Consider the following 25,749-nt stretch of genomic DNA (forward strand, 5'->3'; position numbering starts at 1 on the left):
GAATCAGGCTTCATTCTTCCTCGGGTAAAGGCCTATCCCCAAGAGTAGATAGATGTGCTTTGGTATTTCGTCATCTATGAAACAAAGGAGGTAACAAATCCATCAGATCATCCAGGCCTCACACTATGTACCAGGTACTGTATGTGCTCCGTACTGTCCCATGTGCCATCTGATATCGTTCTGACCATAATGGGCCCAGAGAGGTTGATTAATTTGCTGAAGGTCACGCAGACACTAAGACAGATACTAACCCAGGTGTGCCCACTCCCCACCCGGACTTGTTGCCTGGGTGTGTACAGGGCCTGTTCCCTGACTTTCCCCTACCCTCTTCCCCTTGTCCACACATCTCAATGGGTGCAATTATCAAAAGGGAAGGAGGTCAACCGAGTCAAGGGGGATGAAAAACAAGGAAAAACGGAGAAACTATCTCAGACTAGGGAAACGTGATGGCTAAATGCAACATGGTACCCTGGGATCCTGGATCACAGAATGAACATTAGTGGGGAAGTGAGTGAAATTCCAGAATAAAAGCTGCAGTCTGTCATTGCAATAGCCTGGTCCTCACTCTCCCTCTTGCTGCTCTGTGACCCTATCTCATGCTGCTTCCAGAACCATCTTTCCAAAGCGCAAACCTGACCACTATCTCTCTCCTGCTTATGATCTTTCTGTGGGTCCCCCTCACCTGAGGGTGAAGGCCAAACCCTTCAGGGTCTATCTGCATCTCCCCTCCCGGCCACCTCCTCTCACTTCCCCTCCACGTCTCCTGGGCTCGGCTCCAGCTTTGCTGAACTTGAGGCTGTCCTCGGAAAACACAGGCCCTCTCCATCCTCTGAACCTTGCTTGACGCGTGCCCTGTCTGCTCCACACCCCCTGACCTCCAGTTAGAATACAGATTGCTTTCTCAGGACTCAGCTGAGATGTCACTTTCCCCCGGAAGCCCTTCCTGATGCCCTCAGTCCCATGCCTGAGTTAAAATTCCCTCCCTGAGCCCCCATAATATTCAGTAATTTATTCCCATCACAGTGCTTCTCTCATCCTGAGTCATGTTTATATTATATAACTTGCCCCTTTTCCTCTCACATGAGTCCCCAGTTTAGGGGAGCAGGGAGCACATGCCCGGACACGGCATTGAACAGCCATGACTGCTTCCTCCATTTCTCCTGCCGCTCGAGAACAATGTTAGCCTGTCCCCAGCACTCCCTGCCACTTGTTAATCTTTCCATTTTTAAGTAACACCAGGTCAGGCGTAGGCTGGGCACCTGCCTTGCTATAGGCAACAGCCTCTCTCTTGAGTAAAATGACTCGTTTTGTTTCCACTGTGTTTGTTTTTATTTACGAAATACTATTATGGAAAGCAGGGTAAGATCTTCTGCAACATAGGCCAATCATCTTCTATAAAATTCACTTATATGAATAAAGGAAGTAGTAAGTCAGTTTAGGAAGGGGCTGGGAAATGGCTGTTCAGGCGGCGTGTACAGTGATAGACGCATGCATAGATACATGGTACGTGCATACAGTCATGATGGCGACTGCATTAGAGAGCCCTGTCATTAGAGCAGCTAAGTCCTGGGGCCATGGAGGGCAGGGCACTGCTGTCTGTGTCCTTAACTGCCTCTGGACGGGGAGAAAATTACTTTTCTATTTCTTAGTTGACCCGCCTGTAGAAAAGAAGAGAACAAAATTGGGCCATAGAAGCAAATGATTTTATCTCCCAGATACAAATTGAGGAGCCACTGAGCCATTTCACCCGCAGGTGTTGTAAAGTACCAAAGGCTACAGAATTAATATTAATATTTTAGGAGGCTTGGAGAACATTTTATTAATTTGGATTAAGGTGTGCAGAGAAATTGTGAGAATAGTCTCTGTACTGTGTGACTGGCATAACCAGGATGGCCCTTGGCATTGTATTGTAAATGCAAGGGGAGGAAAACATGGATTCCCAGACATTCCACCACACCTGTGGGGAAAGGGGGGAATGGCTAGCCAGGTGCAGGAAGAGAAAAGCCAAAATAAACCTTTTCTTATAGCAATGAGCCATTTGCGGGCATTTGTCCCCAACGAAACTACCTCTCCTATGTAAATGCGTGTGTGACTCTGGACAGAGAGATAGCAGATAAACACTAGATAATATAGGAATGCCTTTAATATGTAAAGAGACATCTTTCTACCATTGTGTTGGCTTGTAAATTTTGTTTTCTCCAAAATGATGTATGGTTTGCAAATTGAATGTGGTCCTATCATGTTAAAGGACATATGACTATAACCAATAGAGGTAAGGGGCTCCTAATTGCAATTTTTGCTTCTGTACTTCCCACTTACAAAACTATAAAAACTAAGTAGAACAAAAGGCCGGCGCACTCTCGGTCAGATTTCTGTCGGAGTTCCCACTGCTTGGCCAAGCTAGACAATAAAGCTTTGATGTGTAAACGAGGGACCTTGCTCCTGTCTTCCATATTTCGGGTCCCTCCGAATTTGGATTAACACAAATCTCCCTTCCTGCTCATATGATATGGAGATACCTCTGCTGAAAGGGAACCCAGAGGTGATCATACTTGTATAGAGAGAGAGGTTAAGTGACTGACGCGAGAGCACATTGCAATTTAATGTCAAATCCAAGACCCAGGTTCCCTCACCCCCTGCTGATCTGTTTCCCTCCGCATTCTGAACTCTCTACCCCCTTACAACGCACACGCATGCGCGCATACACACACCACACACACACACAATATAAAGATCTTGAAATAATGGGAGAGCAAACAAAAAGATAAAGGCAATACTGAATTTCAGAGTATTAGCAATGTTAAAGAGGGAAGTAATGTACCTGAGTGCTGAGAAAATATGTACCCAGTTTTTCCACGATGTTGTAATTCCCTCCTGGGTCTTTATTTAGGTTAGATGCAAGAAGCCAGGAGCCGCCAGGCTACACTAGTTTAATTGAATCCTCTTTGGCTACTTAATAGATGCATAATAAAGCCTGCTTAAATAGAGAGGCCAGATCCAATCTATCACCTCACCTCTATGGATCATGAAAAACAAGCTTCAACAAAGCTTCAAGAGGAATAGTTACCCATATTTTTAAAATGGAATTTTTAAACACGTTTAAAACTGTTTCAGCCAAGTAATTTGCATATAGGATGCAGTCCATGCAATGATACAATGTAGTGTTCTCCTCATTAAAAATAAAGCTCTGTGGTGTCTTTGCAAGTGCGCTGAGCATGTTTGTAACTGACCTGCTTAGAGGTAGGCTTACCAGGTTTACAGATGAACTGGAGGGCATAGAATCAGGAAATTTCAACCAGAATTCCCAATAAGATATAAAATGGGTAGATATAATGTCCATTACTTAAATATAAGTGTATCCGTAAAGTCATGGTGCACTTTTGACCGGTCACAGGAAAGCCACAAAAGACGATAGAAATGTGAAATCTGCACCAAATAAAAGGAAAACCCTCCCAGTTTCTGTAGGATGATGTAGCAGCAGGTGCTCATGCGCAGATGATGACGTAACACCGTGTATACAGCGGAGCAGCCCACGCCATGCCAGTCGAGATGTGGACGATACAGAGGAAAGTTCAGTGTGTTCTGTGGCTTGCTAAATTCAAATCCGTGACCAAAGTGCAACGTGAATATCGGCGCGTTTATAACGAAGCGCCACCACATAGGAATAACATTACTCGGTGGGATAAGCAGTTGAAGGAAACCGGCAGTTTGGTGGGGAAACCCCGTTCTGGTAGGCCATCAGTCAGTGACGAGTCTGTAGAGGCTATACGGGATAGCTACCTAAGGAGCCCTAAAAAATCTGTGCGCGAGCCCACATCGAACTGCACTGAATAGGTATAAAACTGGGAGAGTTTTCCTTTTATTTGGTGCAGATTTCACATTTCTATCGTCTTTTTTTGCTTTCCTATGACCGGTCAAAAGTGTACCATGACTTTACAGGCACACTGTATATGTAGGTATGTATATGTGTATATAAGTGTGTGTGTGTGTGTGTGTGTGTGTGTGTAAAATTTTTATGTAGCAATTCAGAAAGATCTGGTCAAACAGAAGCTCCTGTGAGATGTGTCCATTGATCATAAGCTCAGTGTGAACCAGTGGTAAGACGGGCTGCCTGAGAGAAGAAGATCATTAAGGCAACGTTAAAATACATTAAGTAGCACTAAGTGCAGTAGCATCCCTCTGCACGCTCCACCCACAGGCCAAGACCCAAAGCCTGGCGCAGTGATGGGAACCACGCCGTCAGGGCAGCGGACACTGGCATCTGTCCAGAAGAGTCCGAGGTCAGTGGGAAAGGGAGAGGGTCTGAACTAGAGTAAAACGGAGAATGGTCCGTGGCACCTGCTCGAGGGCCAAGCGAGCCTTCTTCATACATAACGTGTGATGGTTCTGGAACGCATGTGTCCCTGATCAGCCCCCAGGAGTGTCGCTGAGAGGACTCTGCAGGGGAGGTTAGACTCCAACACAGCCGCCTCCCCATGGGCTCGGATTTTATGGTTTGTGGTGGCAACAAATCACATCTATTTTCTATGGTAGTGAATTAGGTCGCTTCATTTTCCTCCTGGAGAAGAATAGAGAGAGTGTTTTGACAACCAACCGAGCTCTTAAGAGAAAATAAGATACTGATGTGTAGACAGCTTGGTGACTAAAGGATGCAATGTTGACTCAATTCACCACCTGCTTCCCATCTTAACATGCCACCAACCATCTGGCTGGCTCAAGAAGCTAGAAATAAAGGGCAGAGGGTCTGACAGTCAAACTGAAGCTGCTGGGAGTAGCAGCTAGCCCTCTGGTTGGATCTTCCTACGTGTTCCCACAGTGCAGCACAAAGGTGAGCCACCTACCTCCGGGTCACCAGAGTTGCTTGTTAAAAATGCATGTTCCGCCTGGCCTGTGGTGGCGCAGTGGATGAAGCATCGACCTGGGATGCTGAGGTAGCCAGTTTGAAACCCTGGGCTTGCTCGGTCAAGGCACATATGGAAGTTGATGCTTCCTGCTCCTCCCCCTGCTTCTCCCTTTCTCTTTCTCCCTTCTTTCTAAAATAAATAAATAAAATAAAATAAAAAATGCATGCTCCATGGGCCTCTCCCAGACCGACTGAATCAGAATTGTTGGGGTAGGCAGCCTCTGACATGGCCCCCAATGACTCCTTGCCTCCTGGTGTTCACACCCTGGTATGTCCCTCCCTTCTTGTGTGGGCTACACCTAGTGACTCGCTTAGAATGAATAGAATCCACAAAACAAATTGGATGTCGCTTCTGAGATTAGGTTCAGAGAAGCCTGCGACTCCTTCTCCTGCTCTTCTCACTTGCTCCCTCTGATGAAGCCAGGGGCTGGGCAGCCTCTGGCCAGCAGCGAGCAAGGACTCGACCCCTGCCAACATTATGTGAGTCTGAAAGTGTTGTCTTCCTTAGCTGAGCTTGAGAAAATTGTAGCCATGGCTGACACCTCGATCACAGCCTGTTGATCCACCTTGAGCCCCAGGACCCACCTAAGTCACACTTGGATTCCTGCCTTCCTAGAGAAACTGTGAGATAATGGCTGTGTCGAGCCATGGCATATGTTATGCAGAGACAGATAAATAATACCCTGAAATCATTTCAACACTCACCCTTGAAGTCTCCCATCCCATCTCTCCCTATTATAAAGGAGTCAAACGTCTATGCAAATGGAAATGGACACTATTTAATAATATACACTGTTTACATGTAACTTACATCATAGCTATCTAGGGCTGAATGTTTATGCCCTGGCCCCTGGGGAGCTTCCCCAGGGTTCATGGGAGGTGGTGGGGGAGCAGCGCCTCGGGGCAGGATGGAGAAGTGACTCCATGTTAGACCTCTCGCCCTGTGTCTTCGGGCAGGCCATTCTCAGCTTGTGTTATAGGCTAAGAGCAGGGCATGGTGAACTCCCACAGGCCAGCCCCCCATTTCTCCACTGGCAAGGGGAGGGGCCTGTCCCTGAGCAAAGTCAGTGAAGGGAACAAAGTCCAATCTTCTCGCCTTCTCTCCAGAGCAGCACCTGATGGCCCAGGGGAGGACCTAGACTTCCGAGGGAAGGTTTTTCATTTTCTCCAGGAGAAATGTGTGTGGAGAAAGTGCGTCTCAAAGGCCATATGTGTGGAAGGGGCCACCATAAGAACTTCTGATCCCAGCTCTACCACAAGCTGGGTGGGTGGCCAGCCCAGAAGGAGGCCCTCCCCCTCTGACTGCGTTCTTCCCATTGCAAAATGAGAGGGTTGGGCTGGGGATGACTCGGACCCTCCAAATAGCATCCAGGAGCCTAGAGCAGGGAGGCAACTTCTGGCCATGACAACTGGTCAGGGATGGGACAGCTCCCCTCAGAGGGCCAGGCCACCGCCACTCAGCCACCGCGCCCTCTCTGAGGAGCGTCCGGAGGGGCTACTGTGCCACAGGGGGCTCTGGCAGATGTCGTCCAGCCTGCTTCTGATGGTGTCCTGCAGCTCCTCGTCCTCCAGCAGGACCGCCGCTGCCAGGGCCAGCCAGAAGTAGTCAGTGGCATCATGAGCATCCTAACCCCATGGCATGGGGGCAAAGAAGAGACGGCATTAGCAACACTTCCAGGAGAGGCTGGGAGGCAGTGCTGGAGACCTGGGTACTGTCTGTTCAACGTACTTGCCCATCGCTCCTCCTGGTTCCTCACGGAGGGGGTGGCTTCCTCCCCTGCTCCACTGCAGAGTGGACTTTCAGGGGGTGGCACCTTACCCAGGGTCGGCCAATCAGGAAGCAGCATCCCCTTGGACACGGTGCTTCAGGCATATATAAATGACTCAAGCTGACCTATCCCAGTCCCTCCTGGGACCTTTCAGTGTGACCTTACAGAGAAAATGGTCCCTTGCTGTTTTGGGTGTGGAATTGAACTTGCCAATAGAGGGAGGACGGAGACCAGGAAGCTTAGGAGTAGAAACATACAGACCAAGAGACACAAAGGGAGGTAGAGAGATGCGTGATGGCATCTGAGTACCAGCCCAGAGCTACCTGGACTTCCCCTTATTTAAGCCAACAAATTGCCTTTTATGCTTAAGCCAGTTTGAGTTGAGTTCTTCCCCTAGCAACCCCTAGAGCCTTTAGTTGATACCATCTGATTGCACATACTTTGTCCCCGAACCGCTTCCTGGGAGCTGAGGGATGGAGGCAAGATGGCTGAGGAGACCTCCACCACCTCCTCGTTGTTGTCCCCCACCCCCGCCCCGCCCACGCCGTGGAGATGAGGAACAGATGCCTCTTTGGGTGAGACTCAAAAAGGGATGCCTGCTTCCCATTAACCCTCCTAACTCAATAATTAATTCAGGCCAGAAACCATGTCTGGCAAATGAGAAAAGGACAGCAGTGTTGCCCCGAGCATACCCTGGGGGCCAGACACAGGCGGCCCGGAGACACTGTGCAGAGAGAGTAAGGCTTCTGCTGCAGCAGACAGGGACCCACAAAACAGGGAAGCCAGTGTCTGGGAATAAGGTTTGAGGACGAGAATTGTAATGGAGAATGTCAGACCACCAACACAGTCCTAGCAGTGGTAGGGAAAATGAGTTCTAGATTCAACTCCAGCAGAGCAAACAGCAGAATCAGGACTAAGACCTTCTAAGATCCTAGGTTTACTGACATTCAAAGACCCCCCCACACACCTTATTATCTCAAATATATTTTCCTAAAATATAGCTTTATATAATTTTATAAGTGAGTTGCAATTAACTAGTTAACCCATAACATTCTTTGGACATACAGTTAAGCATTAATTTTGATTTTCATTTTGTTTTGATTCTCATATAAATTCATAGGCCGTTGAGATGTACTAGGCAATGTGACCATCATACCTGATGGATAAAGTGGCCACAGGAGTCAGAGCAGAGCAAGGAGAAAGAGGAGCTGTGATCTGTCCTTAGAGGTGGGAGACATCGTTGAAGTCTCCAATGGGGCTAAGTGGAAAGAGCCACTGGGTCCCCAGTGGAGTCACTCCCCACACTATGAGACAAGACCATCTGCACCATCTCAGGTCTGCCCGATGGCTCAGGGTCAGGGAAGAATATAGTGGAATAGCAGCTCTCACATGATTGTATTAGTCCGGTTCTTACCTTCAGCTGGTAGAAGGTGAGTCGGCCCAGGCGATAATACACCTTTGCATAGTACAGGGCCTCCTTGGGACTCTGCAGCCAGGCTGGACAGAGGGACAGCGTCTTCAGGTAGCAGTCCTCAGCCATCTCATACATGCGCAGGGAATAGTACACTGTAGCCAGACGATGAAAGGCCACCAGCTCCTGCTTCTGATCCCCTAGGAATTGGAAGACTGAGACAGATATCTGGCACCCAGCACCTCACATCCTTTGCTCACTTCTGTGCTGTACAATTTGCTGAAGGTCTGTTAGGTATCGGAGATCGTGCTTGGGATGGAAGGAACAAGCAGAAGAGGTCCCTGCCCACATGAGGGCTATTGTCTCATAGGACACAAACATCCCTTAAATCATCCCACGAACAAAATTAAAATTGCATCTGTGAAAAGGACTACAAAAGGAAACACAGAAATCTCTGAGAGTGTGCTGGTTGAGATTTTTCTGGGATGATTACAAAGATAACTTTCTCCTTATTACAGCTGTCGCTATAAATCCAGGTTCTGGGAACTTTCCAAATTCCTGTGATGGGCCATAGTGGCAAGACGAGCTTGCTGGCATAGCTAAGAATTCTTTACAAGGAACTAACTCTGTGTAACAGATGTCTGCTCCACAGAAGGGCTCTCTCTGGAGAGCTCAGGGCTGCCACCCGCCACCGGCCCTGCTCCTAGACCCGCTTGGGTCTCAGATGAGCTCAGAGGCTCTTCACGTCTAACTCCACACCACAGCACCTTCCATCTAATGAGTCTACAGCTTGCTGTTGCAGGATTTGGTGGGTTTGTTGTTTTAATAACTAACTCCTTTAATACAAAGAACAAAGGCTTCCAATGGTTTTGTTGGTGCTGTTGTTTTTAATACACATTTGCAAGGTGCCTCTCTGATGCAATCTAAAAGCATCACTTCTAAGTTTCAAAGGGCCAAAAGCCTCAATTAGAAAAGAGAATCCAAAAGGAGAGAAAGTTCTCTGATATGGAACAACCCAGTAGAAGGGAAGCGCATGGAAGGGCAGATGTAGCCTCCATTCATCTTCGTCCAGGGAAGGACAGCAGCCTCCCCCAGCCCACCCCCACCAGGCCTGGCCTGAGGTTAGCAGACAGTCCCTCAGGTTCTGGAAGTAAGGAGAAGATAGGAGGAGGCAAGGGAGCGCTCTGAAGTGCAATTAGACACAACGAAGCCCAGGAGCGCCCACCTCTCAGGACCTTGAGTATGCCCAGAGTCCCTTCCGGAGTCGTCACAGGAGACTCCATTTGCCCCGACATCTAATCAAGGCTCCTGTAATCAAACCTGCTTTCCCTCAAGCACCAACATAGAGATGGGTTTGTTTCTTTTTAATCTTTTTATATTCTGCCTTCTTTCTGTTCCAGTGACTTACATTGTTTCCCATCAACTTTTGTGCTAAATGCAAAATCATGTCGGCTACACAGTAAGTTAAGTTAATGGAATCTGATCGTCATTTACATTCGATTTCATGGGGAAATATGCATTGTAAGGGGTCATTGCCTGTGCTTAGAATAAAATACCACTTGGCTTGCCGTCAGGGAATAATACTAACAGTATTATAATAATTACACTTATCAAGGATGCATAATGTACCAAGCACTGTGTTGTAGGAAAATTATTGGTCTTCATAACAAGAGATGAGTACTATTTCTACTCCTGATACACCCAAGACAAACTCGAGGCTGCAGCAGCTTGCTTAACAAACATCTCCCCTGCAGTTGGACCTACAATTTGAACCCATGCAATCTGATCCCAGAACCTCTGCTGTGCCTGCTTTGTTGTGCCTCCCTGAGGAGTGTTTGCCCCTTCCATTCAATACAGGACCACCTACCTACCTGTGACTGTGCTGAGTCTGGCCGCCATGGTGGCAAATTCCAAAGCCTTGTCGTAACCGTCCAGGCTGATCTGCAGCTCCGTCAGCTTGTTGAAAATCCTGAGCTCGGTTCTCACCGCCTTCATCCTCCTTGCTAAAGGGATGGCCCCGGCCTGAGAAGAGAGGCGCAGACATCTGAATGTCCCAAGAATCACCGTGGATACCAACTGATGTGCTGCGGCACACCGGTGTGCTGCAAGAATTTTTAAAACATGCAGTACTTGACTATTTAGTCAGGGACACTGACTTCTTTTCTCTTAGCTTGTCAAATTTAAACAATGACAACAGCCAACACAGCAATAGCTGTCCGGTGTCAATAAATCAAAATTTTACTTTTTGGGTTTTTTTTTTTGTTAGATCAACAGAAAATATACATTTTGGTGTGTCATGGAATTTTAGGAGCTTCTGTGTGCCATGAGATGAACAAAGCTGAAAATCGCTGCTCTAGGAAGCTCACATTCCACTGCTGGGCAGAGGGGACGGTGGAGACTAAAACCAGGGGGTAGCATGGGTTTTCTCAGCTGGCTCTCTTGGTTCCTGCTCTCAGTTGCTCTGCTCAGGTCTTACCGGTGGAAGAACAGGAGGTCATCGCGCCTCCCAAGGTGGGAAAACTGAAAGTGGGGAAGTTCTTCACCCCAGCCACGTGCTCCCTCAGCACCCACAGCGCTAATTTACCAAGTTCATAGGCACATGGTTTGAGAGTGCCCGATTAATGGTCATTTCTATTACTTTTACAATGATAGAATGGTAGGCAGGTCACAATAGCTCTCTGAGCCTTATTTTTCTCATCTATAAAAATGCATAGGACAATGAGCACCTCAACATCGGGGACGTGTTCCTAGTTCAGTGCCACGGCACATAGTGGCTGACTGATATGTTTGATGACTGAGTAATCAATTGAACAAGCAAATGAATGAATGAGTGAGATTTTAGGATCAGAGAAGATAATGATGTTCCCAACTTCAGTCAGTGATAAAAATTACGATTTATGACGTGTCTGCTTATTTATCATCTAGACATTTATTTAATTAGATTATTTCTTAAATCAACCCCCTTTTATTAGCTTGCCTCACTCTTTGCAGGAATAGCCATGAAATCAGGGGTTTGGTGAGCTGGTGCTGTACGTAATGAGAACAGAGTAAACAAGTGTCCATCATGGACCAGGCACCTCCCACCACGCCGCCAGTCGTACGTGGGAACATTCTGGCAAACGCAGACGTGTGCTACAAGCTCTCAAGTGCCATGCACCCAAGAGAGGTAATCATTATACTTTGTTCTCCCGGGAAGAACAGTTCATCAAGCCGGAGGATGACAGAGGGTATCAGCTCCTTCTTTGAGAGCCTGCCAGGTTGAGGAGTGAGCAAGATGCAGGCACTGGGTGAGGAAGGTGTGGACAAAAACAGGGCCACACACTAAGTCCGACAAGCTCAGGGGAGGCCAGCATGGCGGCCCAACAAACTCAGAGACCGGAAGTAACCCCATAGGGTGGTCTGAACATAAAAACCCCTCACTGAAAGCAGGTCATGGCGGTAGTCACACCCTAGGCTGTAGCTTCCTTGGCAAAGGTCAATCCTTACCTGAAGTGACTCTGTCTTTGGTCTTTTGAAGCCTTTGAAATGTCAGAACAACCCCCATTCCCAGACCGTCAGACAGAGCACACCCACAGACCAGGAGACCACAGACCCCATCACTGTTACCTTGTTCCCCCGCAAACAAGCTCCCTGTGCTGTAAATGTTTACTATCCTGTGCCCACCCACCAGCGTAAAAGAAGTGTGTTACTCTATATTTTGCCTTTTCATCCAATCCCAGAGATGTCCCTGCTTTGCCTTCCCCACCCCTTACTCCACCACCAGTGGGTTCCGTGGGACCCTCCTTGCATCTCCTCCTTTGATTCTAACGTATAAAATAAGCTGCAAAACGGCCTTTCTCTGAAGCAGTTTCGCCATCTGTTGAGATTTTGCTTCCCAGGAATTGTCATCAGTCTGGTTCAAATCAACTCAAAAATTCCCTCCAGGCTTTGGATGTTTCTTACATTGACAAAGGGAAGAAGAAGAAAGGCCAGCAAAGAGGGGAAGGAGGGCTAGACTGATCTGGGTGCTGCCCACCCCCGCCACGTTTGGGCCGGGGCCTGGCCGGGCACTGGGCCACCTGGGACTTACTCGGTAATACTCCACCGCGCGCTGCCTGTGCCGCTTCCCGTTGAAGAACACATCGCCCGCCTCCTCATAGAGCTTGAGAGCCAGCGAGGGCTCCTCTGACTTCAGGGCTTTCTGGACGGCTGCCTGGGTGGAGACAGAGATGACTGTCAGGGACGGAGAGGAGGACCTCAAACGTCCATCGGGCTGGCAGGGGAGATCCTGACCACCTAGTTTCACCCTCTACTGACGTCCCCAGAATCCTGAATTGTCCTCTACACTCACAGAGCTGGTAGGAAGCCTTGAAACCTTTGAGGTTCTCTAGACCAGCACTTCCCCATCATTGTATAAAAAGATCACATTGTATGGCCTGAAAATGATTTTCGGCAGTACACAGACAAAAACATCTTATGTTTTAATAGCTAAGTATCTATTTTAATGTGTTTAAGAAAAAAAATTAACACTACATCAAAACCCGTGATTTCAGATAGCATTGCTTAGTGTAAAGAGCTCAGCTGACCTGAAGTTAAGTCAAAGAAAGCTTATGAACAGTGACATAGATGGTACGCAGATATGGCAGAACCATGACTTGGACATGTGAATGCCTGCACTTTGGAAAGCAGTGATCTTATCCAACTCCTGCACTTTCCAGATGGAGAAACTGAGGCTCAGAAATACAGAGAATCCTCCCCACATGCACAGCAGCAGCTAGTGGCAGACAGACGCTAGTGCCTTCCAGCCCCATGGCTCCATTCTCTCCAGCAAGCTGTTGTATATCGCACTGAAACGGGACGTGATGAGAAGTCGAAGCGTGAAGAACACACCACCACAGCAGCGGCACAGCTGCAGGACCTCACACAGCCTCAGACAGAGGATGGTGCACTTCCGTGGGAATGACCTGCAGGACTGCATGGTAGCTGGTGGTCTGGGGTGGGCGGGCCAGGAACCAGTCCTGGCTAGTGAGTCACTGGGGAAAGACCCCACAGCTATTGTTACTGCATATGCAGCTACACAGGGAGGCGGTGAGGTGGAATCCTAGAGTCAGGAGTATCTGCCACTCCCTCTGGGCCTCTGACTCCGGAAAGCGAGAGGTAAGACTGCATTAGCTGCTCTCTGAAAATCCTTCCAGCTTTCAAATGTCAAAGCAGAATAGAGTCAGAGGGTGGAAACTTAAGTCATACTGCCCGGGGCCGTTGTCACCACTTACTAATGGTATCACCTTGGATGGGTTCTCAGCCTCATTGAGGCTTATCTGTAAAATGGGAGTCTCAATAGCAACCCCTGCTGCATTTGTAATGAGGACTGAATTACATTATGCATGTGATGTATTTACCAAAGTCTTTCGTGTGCGTGTGCGTAGTAAGCATTCGATTAACGTTACACAGCCCTTCAGTCTCGGTGCCAGTGAGTTTGTATGAGTTTAAGTAATGGAGTAAGGGGGAGCAAGAAGGAAGAAAATAAGAAATGGGAAGGAAGAAAAGATTATAGTAAGAGTATTTTTGATGAAACAAATCTTATATACCATTATAATGTCAGTATTTGCCGACAATAGTAATAATAATGAAATACCATTTATTATTTACTAACTCCCAAGCACGTAAAACTGTTTACTATGCATATGCATTTACTGTGCGAGTGATATGCTCAATCCTTATTGGAGACTGCGTTCACCCATAAGGAAACTGAGGCCCAGAGAGCTCAGGGAGCAAGTCCAAGGCCACATAGTTTGAGAACAACAATGTAAACACTCCACACATATCAGCCTTGCCTCATATTGTAGCGGAACCCTGCAGTCAAGGTGTGTATCAAGCTCCGGAAAGATGGAGGTACTTACATGACAGGGGAGAGAGCCTCCCACCACGTTCTTTGGGAGCTTATGTGTACATATAGGACGTGGGGACTGGCCCTTTGCCACCTGCCTCCAGCCTGTCCGACTGCCTGGTTTCCACCTTGTGTCCAGGGAGCAGGCCAGTGTTGCCCTTCCCTCCATGGAGAGGACGTCACCTCTCTCTAGTTTCATGGTCACTCTGGAGGGTACAGCTGCCTCCCCGACTGGCCCAGGGGAGCAGACGAGCTCTGCAGGAGGCCTACCTGCAAGTACAGCTCCACCAGCTCGTCTTCCTGCAGGAGGAAGTGGAGCCGCCCAGCCCCGAGCCAGGCCTCGGCCGCCCTGTCTTCCTGCCCCAGGTCGATGAAGATGCGCAGGCTCTCCTTGATGCAGGCAAGGGACTGCCTGAGGGACCTGGGTGGGGGAGGGGCAGACACAGACTCCTAAGGGGTGGGGCTTCAAAGGGGCCTCTGAACCCCTGAGCACAGGGAGCAACTGAGGCTCTGGGAGGGAAGGACACTGTCACAGGTCACAGAGGAAGGTCCGGGTATGATTTGAGCTTTGTGAGAATGGTAATCCCTTGGGGGAAGTTCAGTTGAAGAAATATGTCCATTTTACCAAACCCCACTTAATAAATTCCTCCTAGAAATGAGTGCCAAGAAAAAAATTACTCCAAGCCCTGGCTGGTTGGCTCAGTGGTAGAGCATCAGCCTGGTGTGCGGAAGTCCCAGGTTCGATTCCCGGCCAGGGCACACAGGAGAAGCGCCCATTTGCTTCTCCACCCCTCCCCCTCTCCTTCCTCTCTGTCTCTCTCTTCCCCTCCCGCAGCTGAGGCTCCATTGGAGCAAAGATGGCCCAGGCGCTGGGGATGGCTCCTTGACCTCTGCCCCAGGCGCTGGAGTGGCTCTGGTCACAGCAGAGCGACGCCCCGGAGGGGCAAAGCATCACTCCCTGGTGGGCAGAGCGGTCGCCCCTGGTAGGCGTGCCGGGTGGATTCCAGTCGGGCGCATGCGGGAGTCTGTCTGACTGTCTCTCCCCGTTTCCAGCTTCAGAAAAATACAAAAAAAAAAAGAAAAAGAAAAAAAAATCACTCCAACAGATATATTTGCTTATGTTCTTTCATCAGACAGTGAAAACTGCATGTGGCTTTTGGCCCTTTTTACCTCGGCTGCCAGGAAGCTTAGAGCTAACTTACAGTAATCACCCCCCCCCCAGGGTACATGGAAACACCTGTTTTTCTGTCATTAACGGGTCTTTGTTTTATCCTTCTCTCTCTCTCTCTCTCTCTCTCTCTTTCTCTCTCTCTCTCTCTCTTTAGTGCTCTGTAGAAGTGGGTGTTTTAGACATGCTTAATAAGTGTAGCCTTACAACATGTGCTGCTTGATAAACTGAGCATTCTATTAGGAGATAATGACCTTACATTTGCAGACCCAAGGTACTCACAATCTTCCTCATAGTGTCATTCACATTGTGGTAAAGCAGAAAAGGTGGATATTTCTCCCAGTTCTTAGAATGATAGAATGTTAGGATTTTTAAAAATCCTAACCTGGATCAACTTCCAGAACAATGGAGTAAAGATCTCCAACAATCCACTTCGCCATGAAACCAATGGGAACACTGTCAAGAATGGTCCCAATTGATTGTTTTTCAGAACCCTCGGAGTTAACCAAAGGCTTGCAACAATTTCAGGAGAGTTTATACCAGAAACACTCCTGAATCTTGTTAAGAAGAGTGAGTTTCATTGCTTTCTGAACTTGCTCTAGGCATCTCCTCACCACAGCTCTGTGGCAGCCTTAAAAACCTAGTACTTGGCAATCAAGTAGCGAGGACAAATGAGTTTGGAATTCCTCAGCACTCTCTCTCCAGAGGATTGGCACTTGTTTTTATTGAGCCTGACTGTGTAGAACTCCCTTTCCCTGAGATGTTTGCCCCAAAAGATCAGCAGCAACTGTTTAACATCACTGCTGCCCAGGTTGATGAAAACATTTGGAGCAAAGAAGAAGCTGAAAAACAAATTAAATAAAAGAAAGTGTTGGGGAGTGAGCTGTCCATGAAAAGGTCCCACATTGTCCCAGGAAGTCTAGAAGACCACCTGCATGTGCAAAACTGTGTACATGTCCAGGGAATTTATAACAGATTGCTATAAATGAAGGTGTTAGTTATAATCAGCAGGGTAACTACCAAGAAAAGAGCTGAAAGAAATATAGTAAAAAAAAAAAAAAAAATGACAAAGAAGTTACAATGGTACTCTAGAAAATATCTACTTAACACAAAAAAGGTAGCAAAAGAGGAATTGTTTAAAGATATAAGGTAAATAGAAAACAAACATCAAAATAGCAGACATAAATCCTACCTTACCAGTAATTACATTAAATGTAAATAGGTTGAACATTCCAGTCAAAAAACAAAGATTGCCAGGTGGATTTAAAAAAGAACAAACAAAAAACATGATTTAACTATATGTTTTCTACAAGAAATATACTTTAGGCCCTGGCCGGTTGGCTCAGTGGTAGAGCGTCAGCCTGGCGTACAGAGGTCCCGGGTTCGATTCCCGGCCAGGGCACACAGAAGAAGCACCCATCTGCTTCTCCACCCCTCCCCCTCTCCTTCCTCTCTGTCTCTCTCTTCCCCTCCCGCAGCCGAGGCTCCATTGGAGCAAAGATGGCCCGGGCACTGGGGATGGCTCCTTGGCCTCTGCCCCAGGCGCTGGAGTGGCTCTGGTCACAACAGAGTGACGCCCCGGAGGGGCAGAGCATCACCCCCTGGTGGGCAGAGCGTCGCCCCCTGGTGGGCGTGCCGGGTGGATCCCGGTCGGGCGCATGCGGGAGTCTGTCTGACTGTCTCTCCCTGTTTTCAGCTTCAGAAAAATACAAATATATATATATATATATATATATATATATATATATATATATACACTTTAGAATCAAAGATGTGTAGATTATAAGTATGAAAAAAGATATATCATCCCCAGAAAACTGGAATGGCTATACTAATATCTGATCTTTTCTTTTAAGCCCAGATGGTTACTAAAGACAATGGAGAACCTTTTATTGTGATAAAAGAGTCATTCCATCAGAAAGACAACTAGAAACATAATGTACCTAAAAACACAGAGAGCCACAATATACAGGAAGTCAACCTGACAGAATTGGCAGAAGAAGCAGACAGTTCAACAATAACTGGAGATGTCAGGACCCCCTTTCAGTAATGGACAGAACAACTAGACTTAAGAACAAAAATAAAATGGAAGAATTGAAGTATGAATCAATTAGACCTAACAGACATCTATAGAATGTAAGGACCAAGAAAAGATCAAATTGTTAGATTCAGGAAAGTGTGCTGGGATTGCCAGAGTGTAGAAGCAGCGACAGGGAGGTAATGATAGGGACCCTGTAAGGCTGAGAACAAAGGAAGACAAACGTTTGCATTCCATTGGTCAGAGACCCTTATCAGAAGTTTATGCTTGCAATTCGCCAATGAGCTAGACCCAGCCCCTGTTGCTACCCGGTGTGACCCCCTTAGCGAATAGGTAACTGCCACATCTGCTTCTGTATAATGCTTGCTTACTTAGGATATATAAGGACCTTGCTGTAAGCGCCAGGGGCGATTCCCGTTTGTAGCTCCTTGTGAGTAAGGTGTCTCCGGACATCTGGGAATTCGCCCCTGCACAGGTTAAACTGGCCAATAAAGAAACATCTATATTCCTGAAAGTCTCCGACGTCTGTTCTTGTACCCAGTGCATGCTACATAGAACACCTCACCAAATGGCAAAACACACCTTCTTCTCAAGAGCATATGGGACATCCTCCAGCATAGACCCTAGGTTAGGACTTTCTTAATAAATTTTGTTAAACAGTAAATTTAAAAAAAAAATAAAAATAAATAAATTTAAAAGAAACAAAATCATACAAACTACGTTCTCCCACTGCAATAGAATAAAAACAGCAATTGGTAACAGAAGGAAATTTGGGTAGTTTGCAAATATGTAAAAATTAAACAACACACTCCTAAATAAACAGAAAAGTCAAAGAAACATTGCAATGAATACTAGAAAATATTCAGAGATGAATGAAAACAAAAAATACAACATATCAGAATTGGAGTGGAATGAAGACAGTGTTCAGAGAGAAATTTATAGCTGTAAATATTTATATAAAAAAAAACTATAAAGATCTCAAATCAATAACCTAACATTCTACCTGAAGACACTTGAAAAAGATGAGCAAAGTCAACCCAAAGCCGGCAGAAGAAAGAAAATAATAAATATTAAATCAGAAATGAATGACACAGAGAATAGGAAAAAAATAGAGAAAATCAATAAGATCAAAAGTTGTTTTTTAGGAAACATTTTAAAAAGTCAACTTTTTGGTTAGTCTAATGAAGAAAAATAAGAGAAAAATCTAGGAATTAAAATGTGGAGAATTAACTACAGAAATAAAGAAGATTATAAAGGAATACTATGAACAATTTTATACCAACAAATTAGACAATCAAGATAAATGGAAAAATTCCTAGAAGATAAAAACTATAAAGCAGCTCAAGAAGAAATAGATAATCTAAATAGACCTATAACAATTAAAGAGATTAAATTATTATTTAAAACAAAGACAAAAACAAAAAAACTCCTTACAATGAAAAGCCCAAGTCCAGATGGCTTCACTGGTGAAGTCATTCTACCAAACGTTTAAAAAGAATAATTAGCACTAAGCTTTTACAAACTCTTTCAAAAAATGGAAGATGATGAAACATTTCCCAACACACTTTAAGTCCAGTGTCACCCTTACAACAAAACCAGACAAAGACATTATCCCAAGAAAGAAAAAATATAGACCGATATCTCCTATGAATATAGATGTAAAAAGATCCCACCTAACACCAGGACACTGAATCCAGCAGCACACTCCATGATCATGCGGGATTTATCCCAGGAATGCAGGTCAGTCCAACACACACTAAAATCAATCGATTCAATGTCCTTTATTAATAGAATAAAAGAAAATCCACATGGTAACTTCAATAGATGCATAAAAAGCATTTTTTTAAATAACACCTTTTAATAATAAAAATACACACCCCCAAAGACTAAGAACAGAAGGGAAATTCCTCAACGTAATCAATGGGGCAACCAAGAGGAGAAATGACTTGTTTCAGGACACATTATTAGTTCACGGCAGAATTAGACCTCCTGGCTCCTACTCTCCTGTCAGTTGCTCCTCTCCCAGCTCTGTGGCTTCAACTTCGTCCAGTTACTTCTTGGACCAATGGCAGCCCCACTTCTGCCTCCTCTCTATCACCTCCCTCATCTGGGACTTACAGTGATCCTTCCCACTGGTTTAAGCAAGGCCTCCGCATCCAGGGCTTTCTCTCTGATCTCTGATGTCCCCTTTAAGATGTCAGTGGCTTTGACAACTGGAGGTGAAAGGCAGGCTGGTGAGCCAAGGACAGCAGTGGGGCAGGTGAGGGCTGGAAGCAGTGACTAACCCGAGACTGAGCTTGAGGTGGCGGTAAACCTGACATCTATTTGCCAGCCTTGCTCCAGTCCCTTAAAATCCAACTTTCCCAAAGCCCATCCCTACGATGCCACACCACGAACGTGACTGTTTCTTCTCTAAGGTTAATTCAAGCCTGACTTGTAGATCAGCTGCAGAAACATCCAAGCTCCTAGGGTGTCCTGGAATGGAAGCAAGGACAGGGCTGGGGACAAGCCTGCTGTCCCCTCACATGCTGCAAGGATCAACAGCTCCCTTCCTGGGACTGAAGGCATAGATAACAGGAGCTGCGCAGGACACCTGATTCTTGTAAAAGGTGAGGGAGAGGAAGACAGAGTGAGGGGCACGGAGACAGAGAGAATGTTATCTGATTATTCATGATCCAATTGTCCAAGTGCCTATGGTTACCAGATTACCAGTTGCCTAGAAAAGTGAAATTACAATTGAATTAGCTGTTCCTCAACCACCTCTCCCTGCTCAACATGAGCAATTATCCCTGCTCTGTTTTAGAAGTCATTCACAATTATGAGTTCAATGCCGCAATGCTAATCTGTTGCAAAATGAAATTGAGTATCTTGCAAACCATGTAGAATTTAATAGAACAAATTAAAGGCTTGTTAGAGAACAGAGCTGCAGACCACATGCCAGTGACAAATGAGGATCAAGCCGATGACACCAGCAAGGGGACAGGGCAGAGAGAATCAGCAGGATGTGGCAGGGTGCTTTGGGAAGAATTTAAATACCAAAGGGTTAAAAGAAGCCTTTTGGTAAAACAGTCAGGCTTTGGTACATTTTTGCAAAAGAAAAATGAGCCTTTTTAAGAGATTACCGAAAAGTCAATCACCAAACAAGGAATGTTTCGTTGTATTATTACACAGTTTTGTCACACACAATAAAGCAAAACAGTCAACGCTCCTCTTGTTGTTTATTCCAAGACTTAGTGCATAAGTGCAGTTATAACTTAAATGTTCTTAACTAAAACATGAAAATAAACTTAGTTTTTTATCATTTCCAGTTTCATTGTAAAGGTAAGGGCCCAAATAAACTTTCTGTACTGTGAGATTTTTTTTTTTTACACCCCTGTTTTCCCTGAAATTTATTCCCTTTCAGCATCCTTTCACTAATGCCTGCTATCTTCAGGGAAGGAAGACCCAAGAGTTCCTCCCATCCTGGGGATAACTGCCACCTCTCTGAATTATGCCTCCTCAGCCGTGGTCATGTGAGGAGTTGTTATGAAAACACACACGTAATGAACTGTAGCATAGCCAACATTACTGAGCCCTCTCTGTGTATCGGCACTGTTCCAAATGCACCGTGTGCATTAACTCATTTACTCCGCGCAAAAACACTCCAGGACGGATGCCGTCATTATCCTCCTTGGAATGGTGAGGAAGCTGAGGCATGGAGAAATTAAATAACTTGTCCAAAACCCCATAGCTAATAGGTGATGGACGACACCGGACTTGCGCTACATGGTCACTGCAGAGCCCGGGCTGTTCTCCTCGATGCCGTAGACAGACCACAGGCATTTGGACTTGACTGCCTATGGGAAAGAATATACTCCTCCTTTAGGAACAAAAGATGTTCCTAGGACTGTCCCGAAGCCCGGTCTTACCTGGCTGTGTTCAGGTTCCGATAGAGCTGCCCCAGGGACTCCAGCAGCTGCCCCTCCATCTCCCGGTCCCTGAGCTGCTGGGCCAGTGCCAGCCAGTGCTCGTGGTAGGTGATGCATGCCTCGGGGTTTGGGGACACCGAGCTGTAGAAATGGCAGAGGGATTTGGTGACCTGAAGCTGACCTGAACATAAAGCAGGGACAGGAATGAGATAACCTGAGATAGGACAGGGCCAAATGTGCTCTCACACTTTTCTCTAAAGCTGCCCAGGGGCCAGGGGCATACTCACTCTTTAGGTGTCGATGCCTTAAGCCAAACAGCAGTGCCATTTCATAGCAGAGGCGGCCGCTGGCCAGCTGGCGGCCGCACACCAGGACCTGGGCCAGCCACAGAAGCACCTGTACTAATTCCATGTCTGTCTCCACACTGGCCTGGAGTTCACAGTAGAGCCGGACGGCCTGTAGGATGTAGTCCTTGGCTGGCCGCTGAGCCCAGGACTTCAGGCTCAGGTGGCCAAGATTGGCCAAAGCCACGGCCTGATTGCGCACGTCTCCCGTCTCCCGGGCTCTGTTCAAGGCCCGGAGATAGCTCTTGGCTGCCCGGGTCACCTGGCCTTCACCTTGGAGTGCCAGTCCCAGGAGGTTGTGGACTACCCCCTTGTGGGTCATGTTCTCTGTCTCCTTCAGGGAGTGTAAGAGTGGAGAGAGGACATCCAAGGCCTTCTTCGCCTGGCTGGCTAAGAGGTAGGCCCACGCCAGGCAGAGGGAGGACTCGAAGGCCTCCTGCTCACCCAGCAGCTGCCCCAGCCCCAGGGCTTGGCTCAGGTAGTAGATGGCCCCATCCGGAGACCTGTGCTGGAGGTACAGTCTGGACAGGATGAGACACAGTGTCCTCTGGGTGCAGCGGTCCGCCTGCTCCTCACAGGCGGCCAGCGCCTGCCTGAGGGCCGGACAGGCCAGGGTGGACACTTCATTCCAGCTTGAGGAGGGGACACTAAGGAGCTTGGTGGCATTCTGGAGGACCAGGTGGACCTGCCAAAGCGGAAGGGCCATCCCTTGGACGTTCTGGGGACCACGTTGCCGGACAGAGGCCACTGCAAGGTGTGGAAGGTATTTCTTATCATACACAAAGCTCAGGAGGGTGGCCACAGCGTCCGAGGCAGGAGGGTGTCCGCAGAGCAGCTGCAGCCGTTCGGCAAAGGGCAGGACTTCCTCGTGCCGGCCGAGGCTCAGGAGCAGCCGGACGGCCAGGAAGCAGGCCCTGGCCTCCAGGGGGCAGCTGCCCGACGCCACGCCCTGGCGCAGCAGGTAGGCCACCACGTCGAGCTCGTTCTTGGCACTGAACTCGTGGTCAGGCAGGCAGGCCAGCAGGGCCCCTGCCTTCTCCAGCAGGGCCGAGCCTTTATGCCTGAGCCTCTGCCTCAGGTAGATGGCAGCCAGGTTGATGTACAGAGCGGCCACTAAGGACAGGTCCCGGAAAGCCCCGCTGAGAATCCGGATGGCCTCCTCAAAGTACACCCTGGCCTGCGAGAGCTTGACCTTCCTGACACTCAGCCGGCCCAGCAGGAAGCAGAGCCGGGCGTGGGCCCAGGTCATGTGGTTCCGCTTGGCCCATTTCCTCGAGGCCTCTAGGTAGACCACCAGCTCGTCCTCCTCAGAGAAGTTATAGAAGGAAGACGTCAGGAAAGAGAAGGCGAAGTCGTAGAGGCTCTTAAAGTGTTCTGCGTAGCCCTCGTGGTCCAGGAACGCCAATATGGGGGCAAAGTTCTCAGCCTCCTCCTCCTCCTGGCCGCTGTGCAGGTCCATGAGCAGCTCCGGGTCATCGAGGTCGTCGGGCTCCGGCAGGTGGTAACTGTCCGAGGCGGCCGAGAGCAGCTCCTCCCCCAGGCTGGAGTCCTCGGAGCCGCTGGATCGCCGGGAGCCCGTGGCCCGACGCTGCTCCCAGGCTCCGCCGCGCTGGGCCTCCTGGAAGTCGTCGGGCTGGGACACTGTAAGGGACAGGCAGAGCGGAGCAACCCTGAGCACCTGCGGCTCCAGGGGCCGGCCCTTGGCAACAGGACAGGATGCCGTCCTGAAGAACGGGCAGTCAGGCTCGGCACGATCGCTACTCACCAGTCAGATCGTTTGGAAGGTTCTGGATGGATTCAAACCCACCTGGATAGAGATGAAGGACAGGCCTGGGTTAGGTCATCAGGGGCCCCCAGACCAGTGGCCCCTTAGGAGACTGTGTTTAAGTCTCAGGCCCTCATCCATCGTTAAGGAACCGGGCAGAACGCGGCCCTTCACCATCAGTTTAGAGTTGCTGGGACCTGATTATCTTATCTAACCCACTCCCGTGGCAGGTGGGCACTGAGCTAGAAATGACACCCAGAGTCAGAGAAGAGAAGCTGAAAACACGAGCTCTATGCCAAGAGGTGTGGGGATGGGGGCAGGAGGGTGGGTGATGAAATCTCAGCTACTTAATTGACAACAGAGCCGTGAACAGAACACCGAGGGCAGGGCATTTAGAGGCATGTGGCACTGCCTCCTGTTCCCGTGTGCCCCAGTCCTCTCCTCTTCCTCCCTCCTTCATCCATCGTCCATCCGTGTGACAGGCACTGGTTCAGTGCGTACAATGTGCTCTGACGGGACGAGGTGACCCAGGGCCGTGGCTGTGTTCTGAGTCCCTCAGTGGGATGAGGTGGATGCAGGGACAGCCTTGCACCCAGTGTTAGACATTCTGAGTGTGCGGCATTTGCAGCCACTCTGGACAGAGAAGGAAACAGATCTGGAGGGAGAAGAGTAAGCAGACGGCAGCCGGGGACAGACACTGAGCAAAGGCAGCGTCAGAGAGAAATGAAGACTCAGAGACTGGGGCGCCTTAGTGCCACCACTCAATGTCACCAAAGTGACATAGGACTAGGTGAGCACCATGAAGATGTCATGGGTTCAGCAGCAAAGATGTGAACCCTCTTGGCTAAAGCAGCCACAGCGGGGCTGGGGAGGCCGAGGCCAGCTTCCTGCTCCGCGGGACAGGGGCTGCTGGAGGCTCCCGCCGCTTCCTGGCAGAGACGCGACAGCCGCACTGGGCTCTCCAGGGGTCTTTGAGGACAGCACGTCCTCCTGCCACGTCAAGCCTCTGCGGCTGTTCTCTGGGGAAGAGGCTTCATCTGCGAGTGTCACTGCAGATAATCGAGACCTGCACCCACCACTGTCGCTGAAGAGGAGGGAGACACAGGGCTCGTCCCTCAAACCACTGCCAATGAGAGCATGTGCCTCCGGACACAGAGCAACGGGCCATTCCCAAAGTAAGGGAAGGGGTGACATGCGTTCACTCAGGCAGTCATCCTGACACCGCCGACCCTGTGCTCGGCACTGAGCGCTCTCGCCCACCCACGTCTAACGTACCCAGCAGCCCAATGTCCTTTGTGTGGGGGTCAGTGTATGAACGTTGGTGTTGATAGAAAATGGGGAGAGTACTTCCTATCCTGGCTCAGGCCCTAATCCACTGGGGCTTCAGTTTCCCAGTCTGCAAAATGGGAGGAAAAATCATCTCTTAGGGTCCTTCCAGCTGTAACATTCTATGCCCCCACCTTTATCATTGGGGACCAAGGGTTACTCCAGCCCTAGAAGGAGGGACCACAGCCACAACTCAGGAAGTTTCTTCTCCGGGATTAGAATGGAAGGCTCAATAGGGCTGACCTCCCAAGTGATAGTTGAGTTGATTTCAACCTATCTTACAGTTAGGCAACAAGTCCCACTCAAACCAGAACCGTCTGAAATCTAAAGTCAATGTACTGCTAATCAAATATTACCCAGGTCATCAACTGAATGGTGGCCATAATCCCAAATTTATGGATGGGATGAGAATTTAAAGATTTTCTGTTCCTGATTAGAAACACTCTCTTCATCTTGAGTAGCCTGGGTTTTCAAAGGGGTTTGAGGAGCAAACACTCACTAAGCCGGTAGACAGACGTTATGTCCGTATGAGCAAGCGTGCGGAGGAAGCTGGCACACTCAGCTTCCCGGTCACTTCCCAGGACCGACAGAGAGCATCTTTCCTCATCACTGAAAAAGCCGGAGTTCTTGCTCCTGTGTTGAGACAAAAGGCATGGACACAGGTCAGCGAAAGTTTCCAGACACGAGCCCTTCTCTCTCCACCCGAAGATGTAGTGAAGGACGTGGAGAAGCCATCAACTCATATGTCTATAGCTGAGATCAGACTTCTGTCTCTCTGTTTTATAATGCATTTATTTGTACTGCCCGGGAAGAGAGCTCCGAGCATCTCTTCCATAGAGAACTGAGCTGTGTTGCTGAATAGGTCAAAGTGAGGATGAGCACACCCCTGCTGTTAAAACTCCAATCCTCCAAAAAAACAAAGCCCCTTTGCCCAACTCCTACCCATTCTTCGAGACCACATGGTGCCCATTTTTAGTGGAGAAATGGGAATCGGCTGTCCTGAATGTAAGAGTTGGAATGGGACCATTAAAAGACATTACTTTGTTAGGCTATTAAAAAAAGACGCTAGGCCACGAATACTATACCCATCAAAGCTATCCTTCAAATACGAAGGAGAAATAAAAACATTCACAGATACAGAAAAGATGAGGGAATTTATCATGAGAAAACCCCCACTCCAGGAATTACTAAAGGGGGTTCTCCAATCAGATACAAAGAACAAAAAAAAAAACAGAGCCACAAGTAAAAGCT

At 48.1% G+C, this 25,749-nt stretch overlaps 1 protein-coding gene across 3 annotated transcripts in view; it reads right to left on the reverse strand.

The window, feature by feature from the left end:
- Positions 1-5,663: 5,663 nt before the first annotated feature.
- Positions 5,664-25,749, reverse strand: part of SH3TC2 (SH3 domain and tetratricopeptide repeats 2) — a 78,507-nt gene continuing 58,421 nt past the window's right edge. For all 3 annotated transcript variants that reach the window (XM_066272949.1, XM_066272948.1, XM_066272950.1), the window contains 9 exons: positions 24,998-25,131; positions 23,173-23,214; positions 21,351-23,048; positions 21,064-21,244; positions 14,220-14,370; positions 12,153-12,275; positions 9,955-10,105; positions 8,087-8,283; positions 5,664-6,529 (listed from right to left, as the gene is read on the reverse strand). In XM_066272949.1, coding sequence (XP_066129046.1) covers positions 6,338-6,529; positions 8,087-8,283; positions 9,955-10,105; positions 12,153-12,275; positions 14,220-14,370; positions 21,064-21,244; positions 21,351-23,048; positions 23,173-23,214; positions 24,998-25,131 — 2,869 coding nt within the window. In that variant the 3' untranslated portion in view covers positions 5,664-6,337. The remainder of the gene's footprint in view (positions 6,530-8,086; positions 8,284-9,954; positions 10,106-12,152; positions 12,276-14,219; positions 14,371-21,063; positions 21,245-21,350; positions 23,049-23,172; positions 23,215-24,997; positions 25,132-25,749) is intronic.

This window comes from Saccopteryx bilineata, chromosome 4 (genome assembly GCF_036850765.1).
Source record: "Saccopteryx bilineata isolate mSacBil1 chromosome 4, mSacBil1_pri_phased_curated, whole genome shotgun sequence".
Classification (NCBI taxonomy): domain Eukaryota; kingdom Metazoa; phylum Chordata; class Mammalia; order Chiroptera; family Emballonuridae; genus Saccopteryx; species Saccopteryx bilineata.